The sequence below is a fragment of the Neofelis nebulosa genome, chromosome 4, assembly GCF_028018385.1.
Source record: "Neofelis nebulosa isolate mNeoNeb1 chromosome 4, mNeoNeb1.pri, whole genome shotgun sequence".
NCBI lineage: Eukaryota > Metazoa > Chordata > Mammalia > Carnivora > Felidae > Neofelis > Neofelis nebulosa.
This window is the reverse complement of record NC_080785.1, coordinates 44,100,034-44,121,152: the sequence shown is the minus strand read 5'-3', so window position 1 is coordinate 44,121,152 and position 21,119 is coordinate 44,100,034. Positions and strand designations below refer to the sequence as shown.

The 21,119-nt window shown below is 46.4% G+C and overlaps 1 protein-coding gene across 1 annotated transcript; it reads right to left on the bottom strand.

Annotated features, from left to right (window-relative positions):
• Positions 1–14,793: 14,793 nt before the first annotated feature.
• On the bottom strand, positions 14,794–17,719 carry LOC131509151 (uncharacterized). Its single transcript, XM_058724618.1, has 3 exons — positions 17,320–17,719; positions 16,692–16,860; positions 14,794–15,072 (listed from the first exon to the last, which is right to left on the bottom strand). The coding sequence occupies exons 1-3, from the start codon at positions 17,717–17,719 to the stop codon at positions 14,970–14,972; spliced, it is 672 nt and encodes a 223-aa protein (XP_058580601.1). The 3' UTR covers positions 14,794–14,969.
• Between the last annotated feature and the right edge of the window lie 3,400 nt (positions 17,720–21,119).

The following is a 21,119-nucleotide window of genomic DNA, read 5'->3' as shown; positions in this document are numbered from 1 at the left end:
GCTTTGAGCAGATTATAAAGCAAAACAAAGGATGACAGAAGGTAGAATAAAACACCCTTATTACAAATAAATATGGCTTGTACCTACAGGCAAGAGAACCTGCTAATAATGAATTCTAGAATGAGACTTCATACAGCTCCTGCTCATCGCTATCTGCAGCCCTTCTCTGAGGCACGTGGCACTATATACTTCTCAGCCTCTCTTAGAGGTAACTCTGCTCGTGAGTTTTGCCCAGTGGAAAAGTCACGCACACCCTCCTGGCATGATCCATAAACACTTGCTGTGAATTTTCCTTCTCATGTTTCCCTTCCCACCCCCATCTGCAGGGGACTCTGCAGGGCTTAGAAAAGGGAGCAGCTACTAAATTTCCAAAAGTTGTTTCCTGCACCACTAGGTTACCCCCTCTCTGATCTACCCATTCAGTTCTGGGAAGTGCTGACCCAGGATGGGTTTTCCTACAGCATGGAGTTAGCTTGCTTCAGTGAGACAGAGAAGCAGAAAAAACTTTCTGCACCCTGTGGACAGCCCAAGCCCGAGAGAAGGAGAGTGGGGCTGAGCTGAGTGTGCTCAGTACAGTTTTCTCAGGTTGAAACCAATCAGATTAAGACCACCTGGCAGGAGGGGGCCTCTTTCCAGAAGCTAAGATCATTATACCTTCTTGTGGAAGGAAATATCTGTCCATCAAACATGTGTTTTCTTTTTGTACACCTCTTGTTTTCATCACTGACATCTTTCCTTTGCTCCCCATCCAGATTCTATTGTCTCTTTCCTAAGACACACACTCCCACCCCAGCCTCCTTAACAGGTGTGAAAAAGAGGGCCATTGCCTTTGGTTCTCTCCAGTGATTGGCCCATGGAAGCCCAGCCAAATTGTCCTCTGGACAAAGCTGGAGTAAAATTAAAGGGAAAATAATGCTTCTTGACCACCCACCTCCCTACCTGCTCTAGATTCCAGAATCCACAAAGGGTCATGTTCAGCAGACATAACAGGAGATTCTTGGCACATTTTTAAAAAGAATGGTAGCATTTACTTACAAATCACCAGGCTGTTTCTGAGGGAAATTTGTGCTCTCAGCCACCCCCAGAGTCCACCTTCCTGGGAACCACCTTTCTTATGCCTTTACTTGAAATGGAAACAGAAAAGCCCAGATCCTCACCATAGCAAGAATATATGCTGGGATTGGCCCACTTTAGTGTACTTGCCATGCCCACAGTCCCTTCTGAGGGACACTGTCCTGCACAGCACTTAATGCTTAGGCCAAGATTTGGCTTAGTACCATGTGACCTAACACCTCCTAGCCAAAGCAGATTAGACGAGGAAGACCTCCAATCCATGGGGGCTCATCTACACACTGACCCACCAACTATGGCCAAGAGACTGAGCCATTTAGTGGGAATTGAAACCCAAAGTTCACGGTATAAGATTCAAACAAGGGAGGTCACAATGGACCATCTCAAACCCATAAAACAATAGGACCCAGCAGTAAGCAGAGGAAATGGACTGATGGAGAAAGGACAATGATATAATTTGCAGAGAAATGCAAACAGAGACAGGAGAGGGGAGAGAGGGGGGGGGAAATGGAGAGAGGGAGAAAGGGAGAGAGAGAACACAGTTTGGAGGAACCCATCCACAGAGATATCTTGGATCCTGACAGTTGTTCAATTCCTTCCATGTCTATCCTTATAATAACTTCCCTTTTCCTTGACCTGACTTGAGCGCATCACTGTGTCTTATCTGACTAGAAGAATTCATTTCCATAATTGTGTTATCAAACTGTGATGAGTGATTCCCTGGAAAACTATGCTCATATGAGCTTCTTCCTCTTCCTACCTACCTGTCAGATGCCTTGAGCTATAAACTTTGGGAAGAGGCTGTGAATAAATAATAGAGAGTTTGGCAAGATTGGTACTTTGTGAAGAAAGGAGAAGAAGACAGGTGAATTTTTATGGTATTCTTTAGCTTTCTACAAGGTTTGGGGGTTAGGGCAAAAGAAAAGTCACCCACAAAAAATCCATGCCACACTGAAGACTTCTCCAGGTCACATGAAGAAATAAGGAAGGTTTCTTCAAGGACATCATCGGGCTGGTAAAAAATTAGTTGACTTTCCCTTACTTCTAATAAAGAGAGAACTAAATCATGTCCTCACTGTCATCTTTCAACCCAAGACAGATACTGATCCTTTCCTGCTGTGGGATGTTGAGGCCTGGATGAAACCCTTCCAAGCTAAGGTAAAGAGGCTTTGTGTACAAAAGCCCACAGACGTGAGCTTCGGTAACGTGGAACCCAGAACCTGGATCCATTATCAAGACCAACAAGTGTCCCCAAGAAAGAGGGCAGTTGTCCTGACAGAGCTGCAAAGGGCCAAGAGGCTTAGTGGCCAGTTTCCAAAGCAGGGTGAATGGGAGGAGGGAAGGGTGAAAGAGTTTAGCTACAACCCATGCCCCGGAGGGAATAACAGAGTGGCAAGTGGGAAGTTGGCGGATGTGGATCCCCACATGAGACAGGAGATCCTGGCACTTGACAACTCACAGTGCATCTTCTGTCCTCATCTTCAGGAATCGCTTGGGGTATTTGGGGCTACTAGGCCAGATCGGCACGTTCATCCAAAGAATGTAGGTCTATGGGGTGCCTGGGTGGCTCAGTCGGTTAAGCGGCCGACTTCGGCTCAGGTCATGATCTTGCGGTCCATGAGTTCGAGCCCCGCGTCAGGCTATGTGCTGACTGCTCAGAGCCTGGAGCCTGTTTCAGATTCTGTGTCTCCCTCTCTCTGACCCTCCCCCATTCGTGCTCTGTCTCTCTCTGTCTCAAAAATAAATTAAAAAACATTAAAAAAATTTTTTCAAAGAATGTAGGTCTGTGGACAATACTCACTTGCCAGTACTATTTCAGGTCCTACTGGAGAAACACATCCAAGTCCCTGTGACCACACCTGTTATAGCTATAGATGAGTGGCATCTTTCTTCCTGGATATTTCCCATATATTACCTAAAGAGCAATAATGATGATTGATTTTGATCTGGAAATAAGAAAAGGGTCACTGGGAACATTAATAGAACTTCTTTCAGAAGCAATATCTTTTAAGAAATTCTAGGGGCACCTGGGTGGCTCAGTTGGTTAAGTGTCTGATCCGACTTTGGCTCAGGTCATGACCTTGTGGCCAGTGGGTTCTAACCCCACGTTGGGCTCTGTGCTGACATCTCAGAGCCTGGGGCCTGCATCAGATTCTGTCTCCATCTCTCTCTCTGCCCCTTCCCCCCTTTCCCTCTGTCTCTCTCTCTCAAATATAAATAAAACATTAAAAAAATTAAAAAAATAAATTCTAAAACAAATGGCTCCCCCTGCTCAATGTTCTCCTTACAGCATAGTGTTCCCAGCCTGGGTTCCAGGATAAATCCAAAACAGTCTTACATCCAATAAGAGAGTTCATTTATGAAAAGGAGACACTCTGAGATCTGTGGAATAAACTAATGAGGCATGTCTACCCCAAATGCAGAAAGTTCAGCCAGTTTTACTAAAAAATTTCCAATCTTTAAAATGTATAACTTAGGAAGCTATAACATATTGAATTATCTTAATCCTCACCAAAACAAAGAAGTTAGTGAGGAAATTGAATGCAATGAAGCTAAGACTGACAGTTCAACTAGTCAAACAGCCAAATAATCTGGTGTACATACTAGAATGTTATTAAATAAACCCCTGGTTAGTTTCCTTTATTAAAGAGCGAGGAGTCAGCAGGAGAAAGATTTCAGAAGCCCAGGGGGTAAGCCAGGAGTGAAAGTGAGAGGGAGTCTGGAACCCTTTAGCATCCTCTACTAGAGAGCAGCTACCCCTGCAGCACCCAGGACAGCACCACACACGTACTCCCTGGCCTATCCATCTCTGTCTCTCTCCTCCCTCAGCCTGACCTAAGTAGCTCTGACCCTGATGGGGAGAAACCAGACTGGAAATTTCAGTCTCCCTGACCACTGAGAGTTGAGGGAGTAACACCAAAAGTCAAGGAAAGGAAATGAGGTCTGAACATACAGCCAGCCATACTTGGCACCCAGCAGACACCCTCGCAGGGCCGGCCACTAGGCACAGCAGCAGCTCACTTGTGCAGCAGAGGGGTTGGCAGAAGGGGAGCCTGCTCTTGGAGTAAGAGAGAGAAAGCATTTGCGCTAATGCAGAGCTGCATGTGCAAGCTGGGTGTGCAAACGTGGCCCAGTAAGGCACGTCTTGTTCTCAGAGGAGAGAGGCGTCGTGGAGTGTTGTAGTCACTCATGTCTGTCCCCTGAGCCAGCCTCCATGGACTCCAGTTTAAACTCATCAGGGCTGCTTGTCCCCTCTGTCAACATATGGCACAGAGGTGCCCCCGGCGCTAAAATCACCAAGGCCTAGATGCGGGGGGCCAGAACAAGGAGGGACCTGTGTGCAATACCACGGCTGCTCAAAGGCAGCAGTGGCTCCGGGTGGGGTTGAGACAAACCTCCTCTGAGGAACTGGGAAGACAGTGCACGAACAATTCGAACAATTCACTCTAGCTGGCATTTATGGCAGGGTTCCGTGACAACGAGTCCCCATGATGAGCATGGAAGAAGACTGTCTGTCTTGCCACCCCGCAAGACGGGGCTGAACACAAGGCAGGAGCAGACAGATCTGTGGCTGGGTGACGCCCTCTGGCAACTGCAGGGGAGAAAGTGGCCTTCGTTACCAGGTGAAGGCAAAAATCAGGCAAACGGACTGGACAATACAACAATTCAAGTAAAACAATTAAATAATTCAAGGCGAGAAAATATAGGCCCAGTCATTCACAGTGCTTGAAAGTCATTCTTCTAAAATGTAAATTTGGTGACATCAGATCCTGTTTAAAATCACTGCCTTTTCTCCATTCCAGCACACCCTGCCTCGACTCAGACCTTAATTAACTAGTTCTTGGATAATTGCAGTAGCCTAATGGACATCAGCCGTACCCTGCCCCCTCCTCACAGGCTGCCTTTGGGGACACGCTGTGAACCTTTCTTAGGGAGTGGAACTGGCAGGGTGTGGTGCATTCGTTGGCAGGCAACAGAAAGCAACATCTTTCTGAACCTGAGCTCCTGATTTGTTCCAAGTGCTGTGCTGGATGCTTTCTTAGGCTTCGTTTCATTTAATTTCATTGTCGCATCCTCCAGTGAGGCAAATGTCAGTATCTGCATTTTACAGACAAGGAAAGTAAGACTCAGAAAATGTACACAAAATGGCAAAACCACCTAGCCATCAGTGGGGTATGGATTTTGAGCCTGGGCTTCCCGACATCCTGTCTCAGGAGTGTGGGCCAGCAATAGCATTCCCCTGCCCTCCCCGCGCTCCACCTGCTTCTGGCTCCTCAAAGCCAAAAAGTGCAACACTAATTGATCATGCCCCCAACATGTCTTCTCCGATCTGCTGTGTCCTATGAGCTAACCAACCCTCACCATCACCTTCTGTCCTGCCTGTGCACCCTCTTTCATCCCTCTCCCCCACCAGCCCTCCAGGACCCTGGAGTTTACTACGGCTCCATACGCCTTTTCCTGGGAAGAGATGAATAGACCCGTGTTCCTGTCCCACAGTATTTCTGAGGAAGGAGGTGGGGCCCGGGCAGGGGCTGTGTGAACAATGGCTCTTATGATAGGACTTTCAGGATGGGGTGCAGCGTGGCTCCCTCACAATGCCTTGCATTTTGCCTCTTAATCATCCCCTGGCCTATCTGGCTGGTTCCGGCCATTGAAATCTGGTAACACCCAGTGATAAAGAGCCATTGTGCTTCTTTCCTGAACAGAACTGGGCTGTCATTCCCAATGCAGATAGGAGCTTTGCCGAGTCACTCAGAATTTGCAGTGCCACTCACTATCCCCACTGGTCCTTACTCTCCCCTAACAAAGCAGCCAGGTGTTGCCCAGAGCGTGAGTGCCACAGCCCGAGGCTTCCAGGCAGCGCTGGGGCTTGATGCCCTTTGGAGAACGGCTTGTGTGCTTCCCTTAAAGTTGGGATCTCCTGGCCAGTCCAGGATGGAGAACAGACCGGTATTAGAGCTGCAGGGCCAGCTCTCAGTGGCTTGCTTGCACTTGTAGCCTGTGGTCTCACTCCTTGAATTAGACCCTTGAGTGAAGGACAGCAATGCTTCCTGAATGATGTTATTACCCCTTCAAACAGGGCTTCTCACACTTGAATGTGTATAGCAATCACCTGGGACCCTTTGAAAATACAGGTTTGGATTTGGCCTGAGATTCTGCACGTGGGTCCGGGACCACGTTTTTCTCAGCCAGGCTGAGAGGTTTGCTCGGGCCCCCAGTGGCGAGGTGAGAGCTGACTGTGTGAGGCTCTGAGGGAGCCACTCGGCTGGCGCTGGTCAGGACGCCAGCTGTCCTCCCAGCAGACACCCAGACGGAGCAGCATGGGTCCAGCCCCGGGGAAGGAGTTGAAGAGGATGAAAGAAACCATCAGAAAGGCTCACAGGAGAAAACATTTTAAAAAGACCCCCCACAGTGGTATTAGTTAGAAGGTGAAAAACAGCGGTCAGGGGTGACCTATACGTGGTATGAGGAGTTCCCAAAATGAGTTCACACATAGAAGACCCAGGCCTTATCCATTTCAAGCCATCTTTCTTCCTTCCCATCTTTCTCCTTTCTATGTCAACTCCAGGAGGCCGACTCTGCGCCTCCCTCGAGGAGAGAGCCGGGGAGGAACTGGTCAGCTGCCTTCCTGGGCTCCTCTGCTCTCATCACGTGCCACAGGTGGCCCTGTACCCGGTGCTACTTCTGACTGCTTACGACAGCTCACGGTCACTGGTGGCTCTGAAAATGGGTCACAGCAGGCCGGGCTGTGTCAGAATCACCAGGGAGGCTTATAAAAATGCAGGGTTCTAAACCTAGAAATTCTGACGCAGTAACGTACGGGAAAGAGCCCAGGAATCCACAAACACATGTAAGCTCCCGAGGCGATGATGAAGCAGCACCAAACCTGTAGTAAAGTACCGATTTCCGCTACACAATACTACTATCCAACCGTTAAAAAGGATGTTAACAAAAGGCATTTAAATACCAATATCATAAACAGTGTAAATATAGATACATCTATACTTTGTAGTATATAATAGCGTAACTCCAGTTTTGTAAACACACACACGTCTTAGATACACAGATACTAGGTGGCAGGGTGAGAGGATCATAGGATTTTCCTTTTTATTCCTTTCTCAATTTTCTAGATTTTCTACAATAAATACGTATTTGTTTTGTAATGAATGTGTGTTTTTGTGAAGGCCGGGGAGCAGATTATGACATGTTTGATGTGGGTTTCCCAGAAACGTAATGCCTCCCAGAGAGGTGTGCTGTTCCTTCCTTTCTTCCAGAGAGAGTTCACCAATGTCTGCTTCAATGTACTTTTTTTGTTCTGACTGGTGAACTTCCTGGCTGGCTTTTGTAAAGGAACACTCATTTCACTGCGGTAAATAAATAAACTTTTTTTTTGGTTTAGAATGTTTGCTTTTTTTTTCTTTGTTTTGTTTATTTATTGAGGGGGGCGGGGAGAGAGAGAGAGAGAGAGCATGAGCAGGGAGGGGAAGAGAAAGAGGGAGAGAGAGAGAAAATCCCTAGTAGGCTCTACACTCAGAGTCCAATGTGGAGCTCAATTTCATGACCTGAGCTGAAATCAAGAGTCAGACCCTTAACCGACTGAGCCACCCAGGCACCCTTCACCTTTTCTTTTCCTTTTTTTTCCTTTCTTTTCTCATTTTGTTTGTTTGTTTGCTTGTTTATTTTTTATGTTAACAGGAGTTAAGGAGGAGATCAGGTACCTGGGCATATATTCAGGACAGGACTCCAGTCAGCAGGAAATGGCAGGCCTAAGCACGAAAACTGAGACTAAAATCAACATGGCAGTGAAGAGGGGTGACTGTGGCTGTGGGGAGGCTCCTAGGCTCCCCCCGACATACTGAATCCAGAGCCCAGCCATGCCAGTATTGTTCATACTGGAACAGGAAGTGGGGAGGATCTGATTTGTGTCCAGTTTCACTACTTACTGGCTGTGTTTAACATTGGGTACCCAAAATAAATGTTTTTCATCTCCATTTCCTCGCCTGTAAAAGGGGAATAGCAAAACCCACCTCCAAGTCCTAGTGATAACTTAAAAGAAGTCTAGTATGGTATCTGGCACAACAGAGGGCCCTCAGGAAACACCCCTTCCATGCCTTCAAGATGGGCTCAAGTCAGGGGTGGGCATGAAATTGCAGATGGTGGGCACCAGGGGTTCCCTGGGAGAGCCTGGGAGCAGAAGGGCCCAACAAAGCCCAGTGGAAGGGGAGGGGTTGCCATGGTCTTGCTTCTGCACAACCATCCAGGACAGGCTCATGCAGCACAAAGAGCTCACTGAGAGGCTTGGGCGTCCTAGAGGCCCTTCCTTCATCATGCTTCTCTGAGCCAGCGAAGTTCTGGGTTTCTTTGGGTGGCTATGATTCTGGTTTTCTATATCACTGTGAGTTCCCCCCATATGACAAAATATCAATAGCACAGAAAAGAAGGATGAACCTTTTGATTTTCATTTTCTTGAAGATACAGAGGATAATCCCATCCATACTATCACTTTCAGCATTAACCAAGATCTCGTTTTGTGGAATGCAAAATGGAGCAATCCAAGTCTATATCCTAAGTCAGAATAATCCTTCATTGACAAATATGGTGGACTACTGGCATCTCAATCTGCATGACAATAATTATGGATGTGTTAATGGCATATCTACCCAGAAGATGGGGATGACCTTGGGTTCCCTTGTCCCTACATGTGTGACAGCACAGTCTAGAGACAACAGGCAGGTGGGGTCAGGGAGACCATGGAGCAACACACCTCTGCTCCACTTCTGGTCTCACAAGCTGGGCAACAGTCTGTGCCTCAGTTTCCCCATTTCTACAATGAGGCTAAATAGCACCTTCTTTGAAAGGCTGCCATGTCTCTGGCACAGAGCACAATGTAGATACTCAACAAAATCTTTTCCTGCCTGACTCCTTTACTGGAAATTCCTGCAGATTTGATTCCAGTTAAGTCTCCAGGGCATTAAATAATATCTCTCCCACTGATTTCTGAGGGGTACAGGCACTCTTCACTGTATAAGCATGAAGTTCATGAACCTTTCCCTGGCCAAGCCCGAGCCTTGTGAGGGTCCTCTAGCCTGGGTTCCTAGCATCTGAGCCCACAGCTCAGGCAGCCTCTGCCACTGGGTGTCCTCTCAGAAGATGGGAAGGGGGCTCTTTAGATATCCTTTCTCTAACTTGGGCACCCACCCCCACACAGAGCATTTGGTCCTGGGGGCTGTTTCTGTGTTAAAATGTACTCAGGATTTGTTTTAATCAGGTTTGGTAAGACATGCAAACACAGATACGACAATCATGAAGGAAGAAGTTTATGCTCACAGATCCCAAGAAACAGGAAACACACCATACCATGCAGGACACATGGAAACAATACTGTCAGTCAGGAGGCAAAAGAGGTGAGAAGGGAGAGCGTGGCTCAGAGCATTTATTGGGGTATTCCTGGGAAAGAAGGGGTGAGACAGGGTAGGTGCACTGAATAGCTTGGGATTTGATAGTTTGAATAATCTTGGTGGGCTCTGGGCTATAGGGGTGGTTGCTAGTTGTCCCATGAACCTGACCCTGTGGTGCTCTGGGGTAAGGGGAATACTGGTTTGGTGTGGGAGAGGTTGATGAAAGTGATGGTTGGGGATGTGGGCTCCAGATTGGTTGGTTTGTGTATCAGAAATGCACTCTCAGGGGAGTCGCTTGCTATCTGGAGGAATTTGCCAGCCCAGGGAGGGACAGTCTTTCCAGAATAAGGCCCTAAATGCCAGAGCATCAAGAACACAGAACATTTCAAAAATATAGGCAATACATAACAATTTTAAAATATAGCAAATCAACCCTCAAAGATGCCACTCAGGTCTTCAAATGACACAGAGCAAAATCAATAGCAGCATAGGAAGTCTTGTATATTCCAGACAATCTGGTGAGGTGGACACTGACTTCAATGCTCTTCTACCCTCCTTTTTACATGATGATTATCATAATTTTAATTCCAACTTTTACAAAGCACCTTCTCTTATACATTTTACTTCATTTAATCTCCATAACCATTCTATGAAATAAGCTGTTGGTCCCCATTTGATTCATAAAGAAACAGTCCACAGGAGGTGTTGGGAAATGCGGAGTGAAAAATAAGGGGCAAGCTAACATGTATTAAGCTCTTCTAAAGGCAAGGTGGCATTATCCTAATTTTACAGGTGGGGGATTCAGAGGCTCAGAGAAGTTTAGCTGTCAAAGCTGGGAGCTGAAATGTCCCTAGGTTGGGCATTGAAACAACATTGGTTTAGACATCCAGATGGCCAACAGACACATGAAACGATGCTCAATGTCACTCATCATCAAGGAGATACAAATCAAAGCCACACTGAGATACCACCTCACACTGGTCAGAGTGGTTAAAATGAACAAATCAGGAAACTATAGATGCTGGCGAGGATGTGGAGAAACGGGAACCCTCTTGCACTGTCGGTGGGAATGCAAACTGGTGCAGCCCCTCTGGAAAACAGTGTGGAGGTTCCTCAAAAAATTAAAAACAGAAATACCCTATGGCCCAGCAATGGCACTACTAGGAATTTACCCAAGGGATACAGGAGTGCTGAGGCATAGGGGCACGTGTACTCCAACGTTTATAGCAGCGCTTTCAACAATAGCCAAATTATGGAAAGAGCCTAAATGTCCATCACTGATGAGTGGATAAAGAAGATGTGGCTTATATATACAATGGAATACTACTTGAAAATGAGAAAGAATGAAATCATGCCATTTGCAGCAACATGGATGGAACTGGAGGGTATTATACTGAGTGAAGTAAGTCAGTCAGAGAAGGGCAGATATCATCTGTTTTCACTCCTGTGTGGATCTTGAGAAACTTAACAGAAGACCATGGGGGAAGGGAAGGGGGGAAAATAGTTACAAACAGAGAAGGAGGGAGGTAAACCATAAGAGACTCTTAAATATAGAGAACGGAGGGTTGATGGGGAGTGGGAGAGAGGGGAAAATGGGTGATGGGCATTGAGGAGGGCACTTATTCAGATGAGCACTGGGTGTTGTAAGTAAGCCAATTTGACAATAAATTGTATTTAAAATTTTTTTTAAATTAAAAAAAATATTCCTTATATGGAAAAAGAAAAGAAACAACATTGGTTTGATCTAAAAATCCATGTCCTGGGGCACCTGGGTGGCTCAATCAGTTGAGCGTCTGACTCTTGATTTCAGCTCAGGTCTTGGTCCCAGGATTATGGGATCGAGCCCCGTGATAGGCTCTGCACTGAGCTTAGCATGGAGCTGGCTTGGGATTCTCATTCTCTCTTTCTCCCTCCTTCTCTGCTCCTCCCCGTCTCCTGCATGTGTGTGCTCGCTCTCTCTCTCTCTCTCTCTCTCTCAAAATAAATAAACATTTAAAAATAAATAAATAAAGATAAAATAAAATAAAACCCCATGTTCTACCTACCACATTAATTGATTCAACTAATAAATAGTGTTTAACTCCCATATGTTCCACACACTGTTCTGGATGCTGGAGATACAAAGCTGAGGAAAATAGATATGTTCCCTACTTTTGGGCAACTTACAGAGTAAGGGGAAAGCTGTTAATCAGCCAAAGAAAATGTAAAATTAGAACGGTGCTAAATGCCTTGAGAGAACACTTTTCTGGCACTGTGACATCTGAACCAGGAGCCTGAGGCCGGGATGCAGCCTGGGTTGGGTGCTGAAGCTATTTCCTGGCTGGTAATAATCCCCACAGGGGACCAGGGCAGTGCAGCCCTCCTTTATAAAGCCCACTGCTTGACCCTTCATTGCCCACCTTCTCATCCTGCAAGTTAGCTGTCCTATGACCACTCCAACCAGATTTCAGCAATATTGGAAGACATGGCAGAGAAGAGTCAAAAAATAAATTGTTGAAAGTCTTAAGAAAATCCCTGGGACAAGACCCTCACCCATTCTCCTGCCTGAAGGAACTCTCCTTCCTCAGGAAGGAGTGACAGTGTTTGTTTCCAATACAAGACTCAAAGACTCTGGACTTCTCTTCTTCAAATTTTTAAAAAATATTTACTTATTTTTGAAACGGGGGGAGGAGCAGAGTGAGGGAGACAAAGGATCCAAAGAAGGTGCAGAGCCTGACACGGGGCTTGAACTCACAAACTGCAAACCATGACCTGAGCTGAAGTCGGATGCTTAACCAACTGAAAAACCCTGGAACCCCCTCTTCTTCAATTCTGACTGAAGGGGTCTGAAGGGATGATTTTTTTGAAAGGGGGGGGGGGGTTGCTGGAAAGTTCCCTTGCTCTTCAGGGGGAGCCACAGGAAGAGACTGATGTCTGGATACAACCAGTACCCAGGGGACAGAGCAGAGAGTATGACCTGGGTCCTCAGTGCCATCACTGAGCCACAAAGTCAGCTGTCCCTGAAGCTGCCTACCTCACCGCTTCCTGTGCCCTGAGATAATAAAGTCCCCATTTAAACCAGCTTGAGATAGGGCTTCTGTTTCTTAAAGATGAACATATTTTAACTGATGCATAATAATAAGCTTTATTTTTAGTATCATGAAGATTATTTGCAACCTCATGGAAGCAAAGTTATTGATGTCTTCTACCTGGATCAAAGTTATCTTTTTAAATATTTTATTATAATTCCTCATAAATTAAAAATGTGTGCAAATCCTAGGTGTGCAGTTTTATGAATTATGATACTAGGAACACACCCATGCAACAACCTGGGTTGGACCCTAGAAGAACAGGGAAAATTTGGAGAAACAGAAGTGAAAGGCCAGCCAGGCATGACAGGAAAAAGGAGCTATAAGAATCAAAGTCCAAAGGTAGGAGCTTCTGAGATGGACTGGAGAGGATATGAGAATACAGACTTAACAAACTGGGTCATTAAGATAAAAAGTATCTACCTAGACCCATTCATTAGGTGAGTTCGAATAGACCTTTCCTACTTATGGGCCCAACAATCAGGGGTGCTAGATACCTATTAGGCATATAATGAGGAGGGATCCAAGAAGCACCAAATGTAAAGTGAAGGGCAACTTAGAAAAACACAGTTAGTATGACCATATATACTTCCTCACTCTGTCAGCTGAGGGGGACTAGAAGAAATGACACCCTAGTGGCAATGAGCACATAGTGATTTATAATACCATCTTTCTAATAAGAAAGAAAGAAAGAAAGAAAGAAAGAAAGAAAGAAAGAAAGAGAGAGAGAGAGAGAGAGAGAAAGAAAGAAAGAAAGAAAGAAAGAAAGAAAGAAAGAAAGAAAGAAAGAAAGAAAGAAAGAAAAGCCAAGTCTCCCTAGAGAAATGGCTGATTCCAGAACCAGGACAGGAAACATACAAGACGAACCTGGAGCATCTCATAGTGCCAGAAATAAGGAAGTCCTTGGGCAGGAAAAAAATCCCAGTGATGGGACTATCAAAATGGGAGCCAACTGAAAGAGCCACCCTATGGCCAAGCTGGAGTAATTCGAGCAACAAAAATAAAGTAGTGTTGAATCATAATCTACAGTATAAAATAAATATCAATGAGTCCATACTCAAAGAAAAATGATTGAATAATAAATAGGAAAGAAGAGATAAATCTCCCATGCAGAAGAATTCTAAATAATGTCTGTAGATATTTCACCCTCAAGGGTGTGCAGTAGAACGCCCGTCTCTTAAGTGTGGGCTGCAGATGGTGACTTCCTTCCAAAGAGCACAGTAGGAAAACGGGAATGGATGAGTAGAGGAATCTGACAAACTACCTCAGCCAAGTGGTCAAGGTCAGCATCAACAGCCATAAATCATATCGATAGCATTCACCCTTGGTATGATGAAATGAGACTCCACTTTACCTCTGTGTCTTCATCCCAAAATTACAAAACCCCAGTGTAATCATGAGAAAACCATCAGACAAATCTTAATAGAAAGGTATCCTGCAAAATATCTCACCAACACTCCTCAAAACTGTCAAGGTCATTGAAAACAAGGAAAGCCTGAGAAACTATTACAGCCAAGAGGAGCCTAAACAGACATGACTACTTAGTTTCCTAGCGATGCTGAAACATCCCCAAAATGGGTGGCTTAAAACAACAAAAGTTTATTTTCTCACAGTTCTGGAGGCTGGAGGTCTGAAATCAAGCTTGGCAAAGCTGTGCTCACTCTGAAGCCTCCAAGAAAGAATCCTTCCTTACTTCTTCCAGCTTCTGGTAGCCCCAGGCATTCCTTGCCTTGGGGACACATCACTCCAATCTCTGCCTCCACTGTCACATAACCATCTTCTCCCCATGTGTCTTCTCCCCTTGTTATAAGGACACCAGTCATATTGGATTAGAGACTACCCTACTCCAGTGTGACCTCTTCTTAATTACATCTGCACCAACCCCATTCCCAAATAAGGTCACATTCACAGGTACTAGGGATCAAGACTTCAATGTATCTTTTTGAGGGATGTAATTCAACCCATAACAATCCCCACACCAATTGTTATCTCCATTTTACCAATGAGAAGCCCGGACTCGGTAGAGGAAAAGCAACTTTCTCAAGAGCACATGCCTAACAGAGTGTCAGAGTCAGGTTTCTAACTTAAGTCTGCTGGTTCTCAAGCACGGGTTTCTCCATTACATCATATAGTCTTTTTCACCCGAGACATCCCTTCCTGCCTCTGCCCTCATGGTTCATCCTCTTTAAGTTACAGATGAGCAAACTGAGATCTAGAAAGGGGTAGGCATTTGCCCAATGTCATACAGGGAAACAAAACAGGCAATAAATTTTGAGGTTGAGACTTTTAATTAATATATTTCAATTCAAAAATGCCTAGTAAAAATCTGACCAGTCAGCCATGTGCAGAGAGAGAGAGAGAGAGAGACAGAGAGAGAGAGAGAGAGAGAGAGAGAGAGAGAGAGGAGCTCTGGAAGTTGATAGGCTCTGGATCAGAAGGTGCCATGTTCACAATAAAAGAGTTGTCCATGGCACTGAGTTTTCAGTTCCTTCTGCAGTTTTCCCTCCCATGCCACTCTTTCTCTAAATAGTGACCTAGAAGAGAAGAGGACAAAGCAAAGAAATTCTTAGAACAGGTCATCTGTCTCCTATAATCTGTCAGAAGTTGGGGCGTTGTGGGTCTCATGGTGCCCCCAACAAGAAGCCCAGACTGCAGATGCATAGACACACGCTCTGTCTTCTTTGCCTGTAAAAGTTCTGTGCCTTTTTCTGCAAGAATGTCAGGGCCATCGTTATCGGCACCCACCTCCGTGATTGATTTTACAAAGGCTGAAGCTATGATGAGAGGCTGGAAATGCCACCACAGTCACTTATCTCCCTTCCTTGCCGATGGCCAATAACTGGGCTGGTGTAAGGTGGTGTCATGGGTTGAAAAACGGTCCTACAAATATATCAGATTCTAACCTTTGCAACTTGCGAATATTATAAGGATAAAGGGTCCTTATAGATGTGATTAAGTTAAGGATCTTGGCAGGGGAGGATTATCATGGATTATCAGGGTGTGGGCTCCAAATGCAATCACAAATGCCCTGAGAAGAGAGCACAGCGTGAGGTCACAGAGAAGGGGAGAAGACAATGTGACCACGGAGGCAAAGACTGAAGTAGCACAAGTCAGGGAATGCCAGCTGCCACCAGAAGCGGGAAGAGGCGAGGAACAGATTCTCCCCAAATCCTCCAGAGCACAGATAGTCCTACTGACACCTTGATGTTCACCTACTGATACTGACTTTAGACTTCTGGTCTCCAGGATGATGACAGAATAAATGTCTGATGTTTTAAGCTACTAAGCTTTGGGGAATTTGTTATAGCAGCCTCAAGAAAATAATACAGTTGATAGATTTATTCCATTACCAAGTGGGAAGAACTCTTTAAAGCCAATGTAGGTTTCCTGATTTATACTAATCATTGCAGGAGTGAGATGCTATCCCGTGATGCCCATGTGCACACCTCTGCAGAAATGAAGTCCACCCAAGCCCTGGGTTTCCATCTGATTAAGGAAGAAGTTAGAGCTAAAAGAAGCCAATATGCAGTGTAATTATCTCATTTCTCAGATGAGGAAAAGAAGATCCAAGGATGTTATTTAGCTTGTCCAAGATCAATTAACCAGTTCCTAATGAGTAAAGCTACTTGAGGTCTCTAGACCTAGTGCATAGCACTGTGCTACACACACACACACACACACACACACACACACACACAAAATTGGGTCACAATGACAAGAACACATTCAATGAAGTAATGACAAAAATAGGAATAAAAGAATCAGGATCTAGGGAAAATATGATTAAAAGATCAAGCAAAAAAATTAACAAAATACACAGACTCCTCAGAGCCAACACCTTATCTATAGTTGAGCTTCAGAATAGATGAAAGGAAGGAAGGAAGGAAGGAAGGAAGGAAGGAAGGAAGGAAGGAAGGAAGGAAGGAAGCAGGGAGGGAGAAAGATAGAGGGAGAGGGAGGGAGAAGGGGGGGGAGAGAGAGAGAGAGAGAGAGAGAGAGAAAGAGAGAGAGAGAAATTTGCACAGGAAGCTGAGGCAGATCTTTCCTCAAGGGATTTTTTTTTAAGGGGGAGGGAGGGTTGTGTTGAAAAAGGATAGAGGAGCAAATGAGGAATTGCCAAGGGACACTGCAGCCCACTGAGGTGGGTGCTTACAGTGTCTGCTCGCTGGGTGGCCAGGGCCTTCCTCCTGCCCTGGTGAGAGGAACAGGTGCAGGCTGCGACATCACTTGAGAGAGGAGCCTGGAGAGGTTTGAGAACTCAGATGGCCCCTGGCTCTTCTCTGCCCGGTTTCCTGAGGCCACTGCCACTTCCCTGCAGGAAACTAAGAAAAGGATAGGGACAGTGACTGGACCAGGAGGGAACCCCCGCAGGGCACCTCGGAATTTAAGTGGGAGATCCCCTCCCAAAGGACAGATGAGCTACCTAAAGGTTAGTTCCAGGCTGACTCCTTTCCCCACCTTCTTTGCTGGATCACTCCCAGCAGTCTTCCAGGATCTTCCAAAGCAAACGCATCCCGTACTGGCCATCCATGCTCCTCCAGCCTTGGCCTCACTGCTCTCTTTTCCCAAACCACGTTCACTGCACATGCACATCAAGCCACTGAAACTGTCCTTTCTCCCGCAGGATAAACACTTGTCCCTCCAGCTCTAGGGAGGGCTAAAGTACTTTCATTGTCATATGAGACAGGGACCCTCTGCAGAAGGAGGCAATTTCTAGACACCTGGACTGCTCACTCATCCAGCCTGTGTCTAATGAAGCCGGTTGGCTGTTTGTGTATCACCTTTTCTGTGGTCTGTCCTGGCTACCACCACCTTCAGCTCCAACCTGAGCTCGGGCTCCCGGGATCCTGACCTTTCTCCTCTGGTCGGTTCAGCTGTTGTCTCAGGTGCACAGCCTGCCCTTCTGAAAGTGGTCTCCTGGTGCCCTAAGCAGTGACTGCCTCCACTGTCCCAGAGACAGCACTTCCTAAGTGGAAGCCTTGTCAGCACCCCCCAGGGTTCCTCATTCATTTTCAAATCCTTCCGGGCAGGTCTCTCCTTGAGGCATCCCCACTTTTGTGGGACAAATCTCTCTGGTTCCCCAGGTTGTCCCAATGTGAGGAACATTGAACTTCCTTTCTGCACCTGCTCATCGTGTCCAATGCTCTGCCCACAGGACAGAAGGAAGCATTGTGACCTCATCCCTGTTCACACCTGCTGCCCTGAAATTCTACCTTCGGCTTCAAGAGATGGTCTACTTCTGCCCTTCTGTTATAACACTAATGTGTTCAGCTTCCTAAAACCTGTAGAGCCATGATGGGAGTTCTGGAGGAAATGTTCCATTGAGGAGAGCCACAAGGAGGAGAAGCAGAACACGGATAAGAGAACCCAAGGTTAGAACCAGGGAACTGGCACGGCCCAACGTTCCAGTGTTTAAGCAAAAGAAGGGAGAGAAGGGGCTGCAAAGTCACTTGGCAGCAGGGGAAGATGAGCACCCTCGGGTGCAGGAAAGAGAATATGGGGAGTGGTTAGTAAAGACCTAAATACACAAGCAGAGCCAGAGTTGCCCTTGGACACGGTACTGGAGCCATCACGCTGATGGAGGCATTGCTGGGCCAGACGGGGCAGGGTTTGCTTGTGGTCTCCTCATCTTACCCCACCCGCGGCAGTCCTCCTGTGCTATCCTGGTCCCGGAATCCTGCACCTTACATGGTGAAAGGGAGTCTGCCAACATGATTAAGTGAAGGGTCTTGGGATGGAGAGATTATGCTAAAATATGCAGGGGGCTGAGTGCAATCACGGGGGCCTTGTAAGAGGGAGGCAGGTGGCTCAGAATCAGGAGGAGAAGGAGGAGGAGGAGGAGGTGCGAATAGAACAAGAAGTGAGGAGTAGAATACAGCCCACTTCTAGACTCTGAAAAGACAGGAAATAGATTCACCCCTAAAGCCTCTAGAATGAACACAGCCCTGCAGACACCTTGCTTTTAGACTTCTGACTTCCAGAACTGTAGAAGAATAGATGTGCGTTGTTTTAAGCTACTGAGTTTATGGTAATTTGTTACAGAGATAATAGGAAAGGAATACACTTTTGTGTAGTGCAGGGAGGGTTGACAGGTGTGCATGGGGAGCTCAGGACTTTTGTCAAAACTTCAGGGGCCAAGATATGCTGCAAATGGCAACATCAGCACCTCCTAAGGTTCCTCTTTCCACCCCTGGGTCATTCACCCACTTAGAAGAATGCTCTATATGTTGCCAACAAGGTTATCTGTAAAGGTGGCAAGGTCAGGTCCACCCAGAGCCCTATGAAATCCTCTTCCCAGTATTGCATTTGTTAGGGCCAGTGAGGCTCAGCTATTCTGCCAGCCGCCAAGCTTATTAACTGAAGCTGTCTTACCCTGTCACTGCAGGGACACTAGGGGCCTGCTCTTATTTCCTGACTCACACCCAGACAGAGCAAAGGGACCAGGGAGAGCAAGTTCAGGCAGACCACGAGGGTGCAAAGAAAGCACTTCTCCAGCCCAGACAGCCCACGGGGCCAACACCAGCAACACCAACATTGTACCAAGGCCCCTGCCAACCGCGGATGGCATCCCAAATGCTTGCAAATTGAAGGCGAAGAGATGGGAGGCCTCTGGCTGCCCGCAGGCTCCATTTCCCCACTCTGTGTGTCCTATTCCCTTAATAAAAGCAATTTCCAAGCTACTTCCCTGCAGAGCATTAGCATAAACGAGCTCAGGCAGTACCATCCTGATTCTTTCATTTGAAGCACATGCTCATTATAGACTTTCTTTCAAATAAATCATATTGCTGGCTGCAAAGGAGAATATTTCTCTGGGCCCACATGACAAGCCAGCAAGAGACAACAGCACCGTGGTCTCTGTGACATGCCAGGCACTAGGGCCTTACTCTCAAAAGCTGGAAAAGGCCTGGATTACAGCTACATTCCTACTGAGTTCCGAAACTAATACCACTGATCCACAGGTGCATCTTCTACAGGGAACATTATATCGCATGCACCTGCCCTACCTGAAGACGGCTAGAACATGAGGCTGTGGGACAGCAGGGGCAGGACAGCCACCGGGCCCTGCAAGGCTGTATAAGGCAGTCGTCCCAGGCAGAGGTGAGCCGGCACCAGAGCACAGAGCCTTCTGATTCAAAAGCCAGTGCTTTCTCCACCAGCCATTCTGTACCATTACTGGTAACCCCAGTCCTTGTGCTGGAGGCCCCCAAATTCCAACATGCCTCCTACAAGTAAGTATAAGTCTCCAATAAGCTACTTAAACTCATGTTAACCGCTTTTCCTACCTAGTTTTCCAACTTGGTACAAAAGACCAGAAAATGGTCATTGATTGGTCACAGCCCAGGGCACTCAGGCATGCGTGCCCACCCTGCCCCTTGTGGCAGGCACTCCTGGGTAGAGCCTCCAGCTCTGTGTGAGCCCAGCCTGGGATCCTTCTCTTCCACCTTCATTCTGACTATAACTGGGCAAGAAATTTAGGCTGCTGTCTTGAATTTTCTGGGAAGAAACTTCAGTTAGACTGGGAAGTCTAACTCTCTCTTAGACTCCTATATCTGTACTGGGAGTTGATGCATCTGGCACTTAATGAAGGGGCATACGGATTTCCATTTGGCTATTAATCCTTGTGTGCAATCCCCTCACCTGATAGCTACACAGGGAGGCAGGTGTGATTGAGCCCAGACTCCCACAGCTCAGGAAATAATGTCATTGGAGGTCCTATGGCAGGCCCTGGTGAAGAAGTAACTGTAACTGAGGGCATCTGGGGTGGCTCAGTCAGTTAAGTGTCCAACTTTGGCTCAAGTCATCTTACAGTTCGTGGGTTCAAGAGCCGCGTCAGGCTCTGTGTTGACAGCTCAGAGCCTGGAGGCTGCTTCAGATTCTGTCTCTCTCTCTCTCTCTCTCTCTCTCTCTCTCTCTTTCTCTTTCTCTCTCTCTCTCTCTGCCCCTCCCCTGCTTGCACTCTCTATTTCTCAAAAATAAATAAAAAATAAATAAAAATTTAAAAAAATTTTTTAAAAAGAAGTAACTGTAACTGGAAGAGAATTACAGGTCTTGAGCAGTCCACAGTTAATTCTCTTCAAATCATATTATGGTATTTGGGAATTATCTAAATGACTTGCAACTTGGCCTTGGTAAGGCCAGTAAATGCATTTGATTTAGGGTTGGGTTGTAGGACAAGGGTCCTCTGTGGTAGGCAGAACAATGGCCCCCAAGGATGTCCACATCTCACTCCCCAAACCTACAAACATGTTAGGTTACATGGTGACAGGGAATTAAAATTGCAGATGGAGCTAAGGCTGATAATTAGATGACCTGAGATTATCCTGGTTTCTCCAGATAGATCCAACATAATCACAGGGTCCTTAAGTGAAAGAGGGAGGCAGAGGAGGGAGAACCAGACCCCTGGCACCTGAGAACCTAGCCTGCCATTGCTGGCTTTGAAGATGAAGGATGGGAGCAACAAGTCAAGAAATGCGAGTGGTTTCTAGAAGCTGAAAAAGGCAAGGAAGTGGATCCTCCCTTAAAATCTCCATAAGGAACTCTGCCCTGCTGACACCTTGATTTTAGCCCAGTGACACCCATT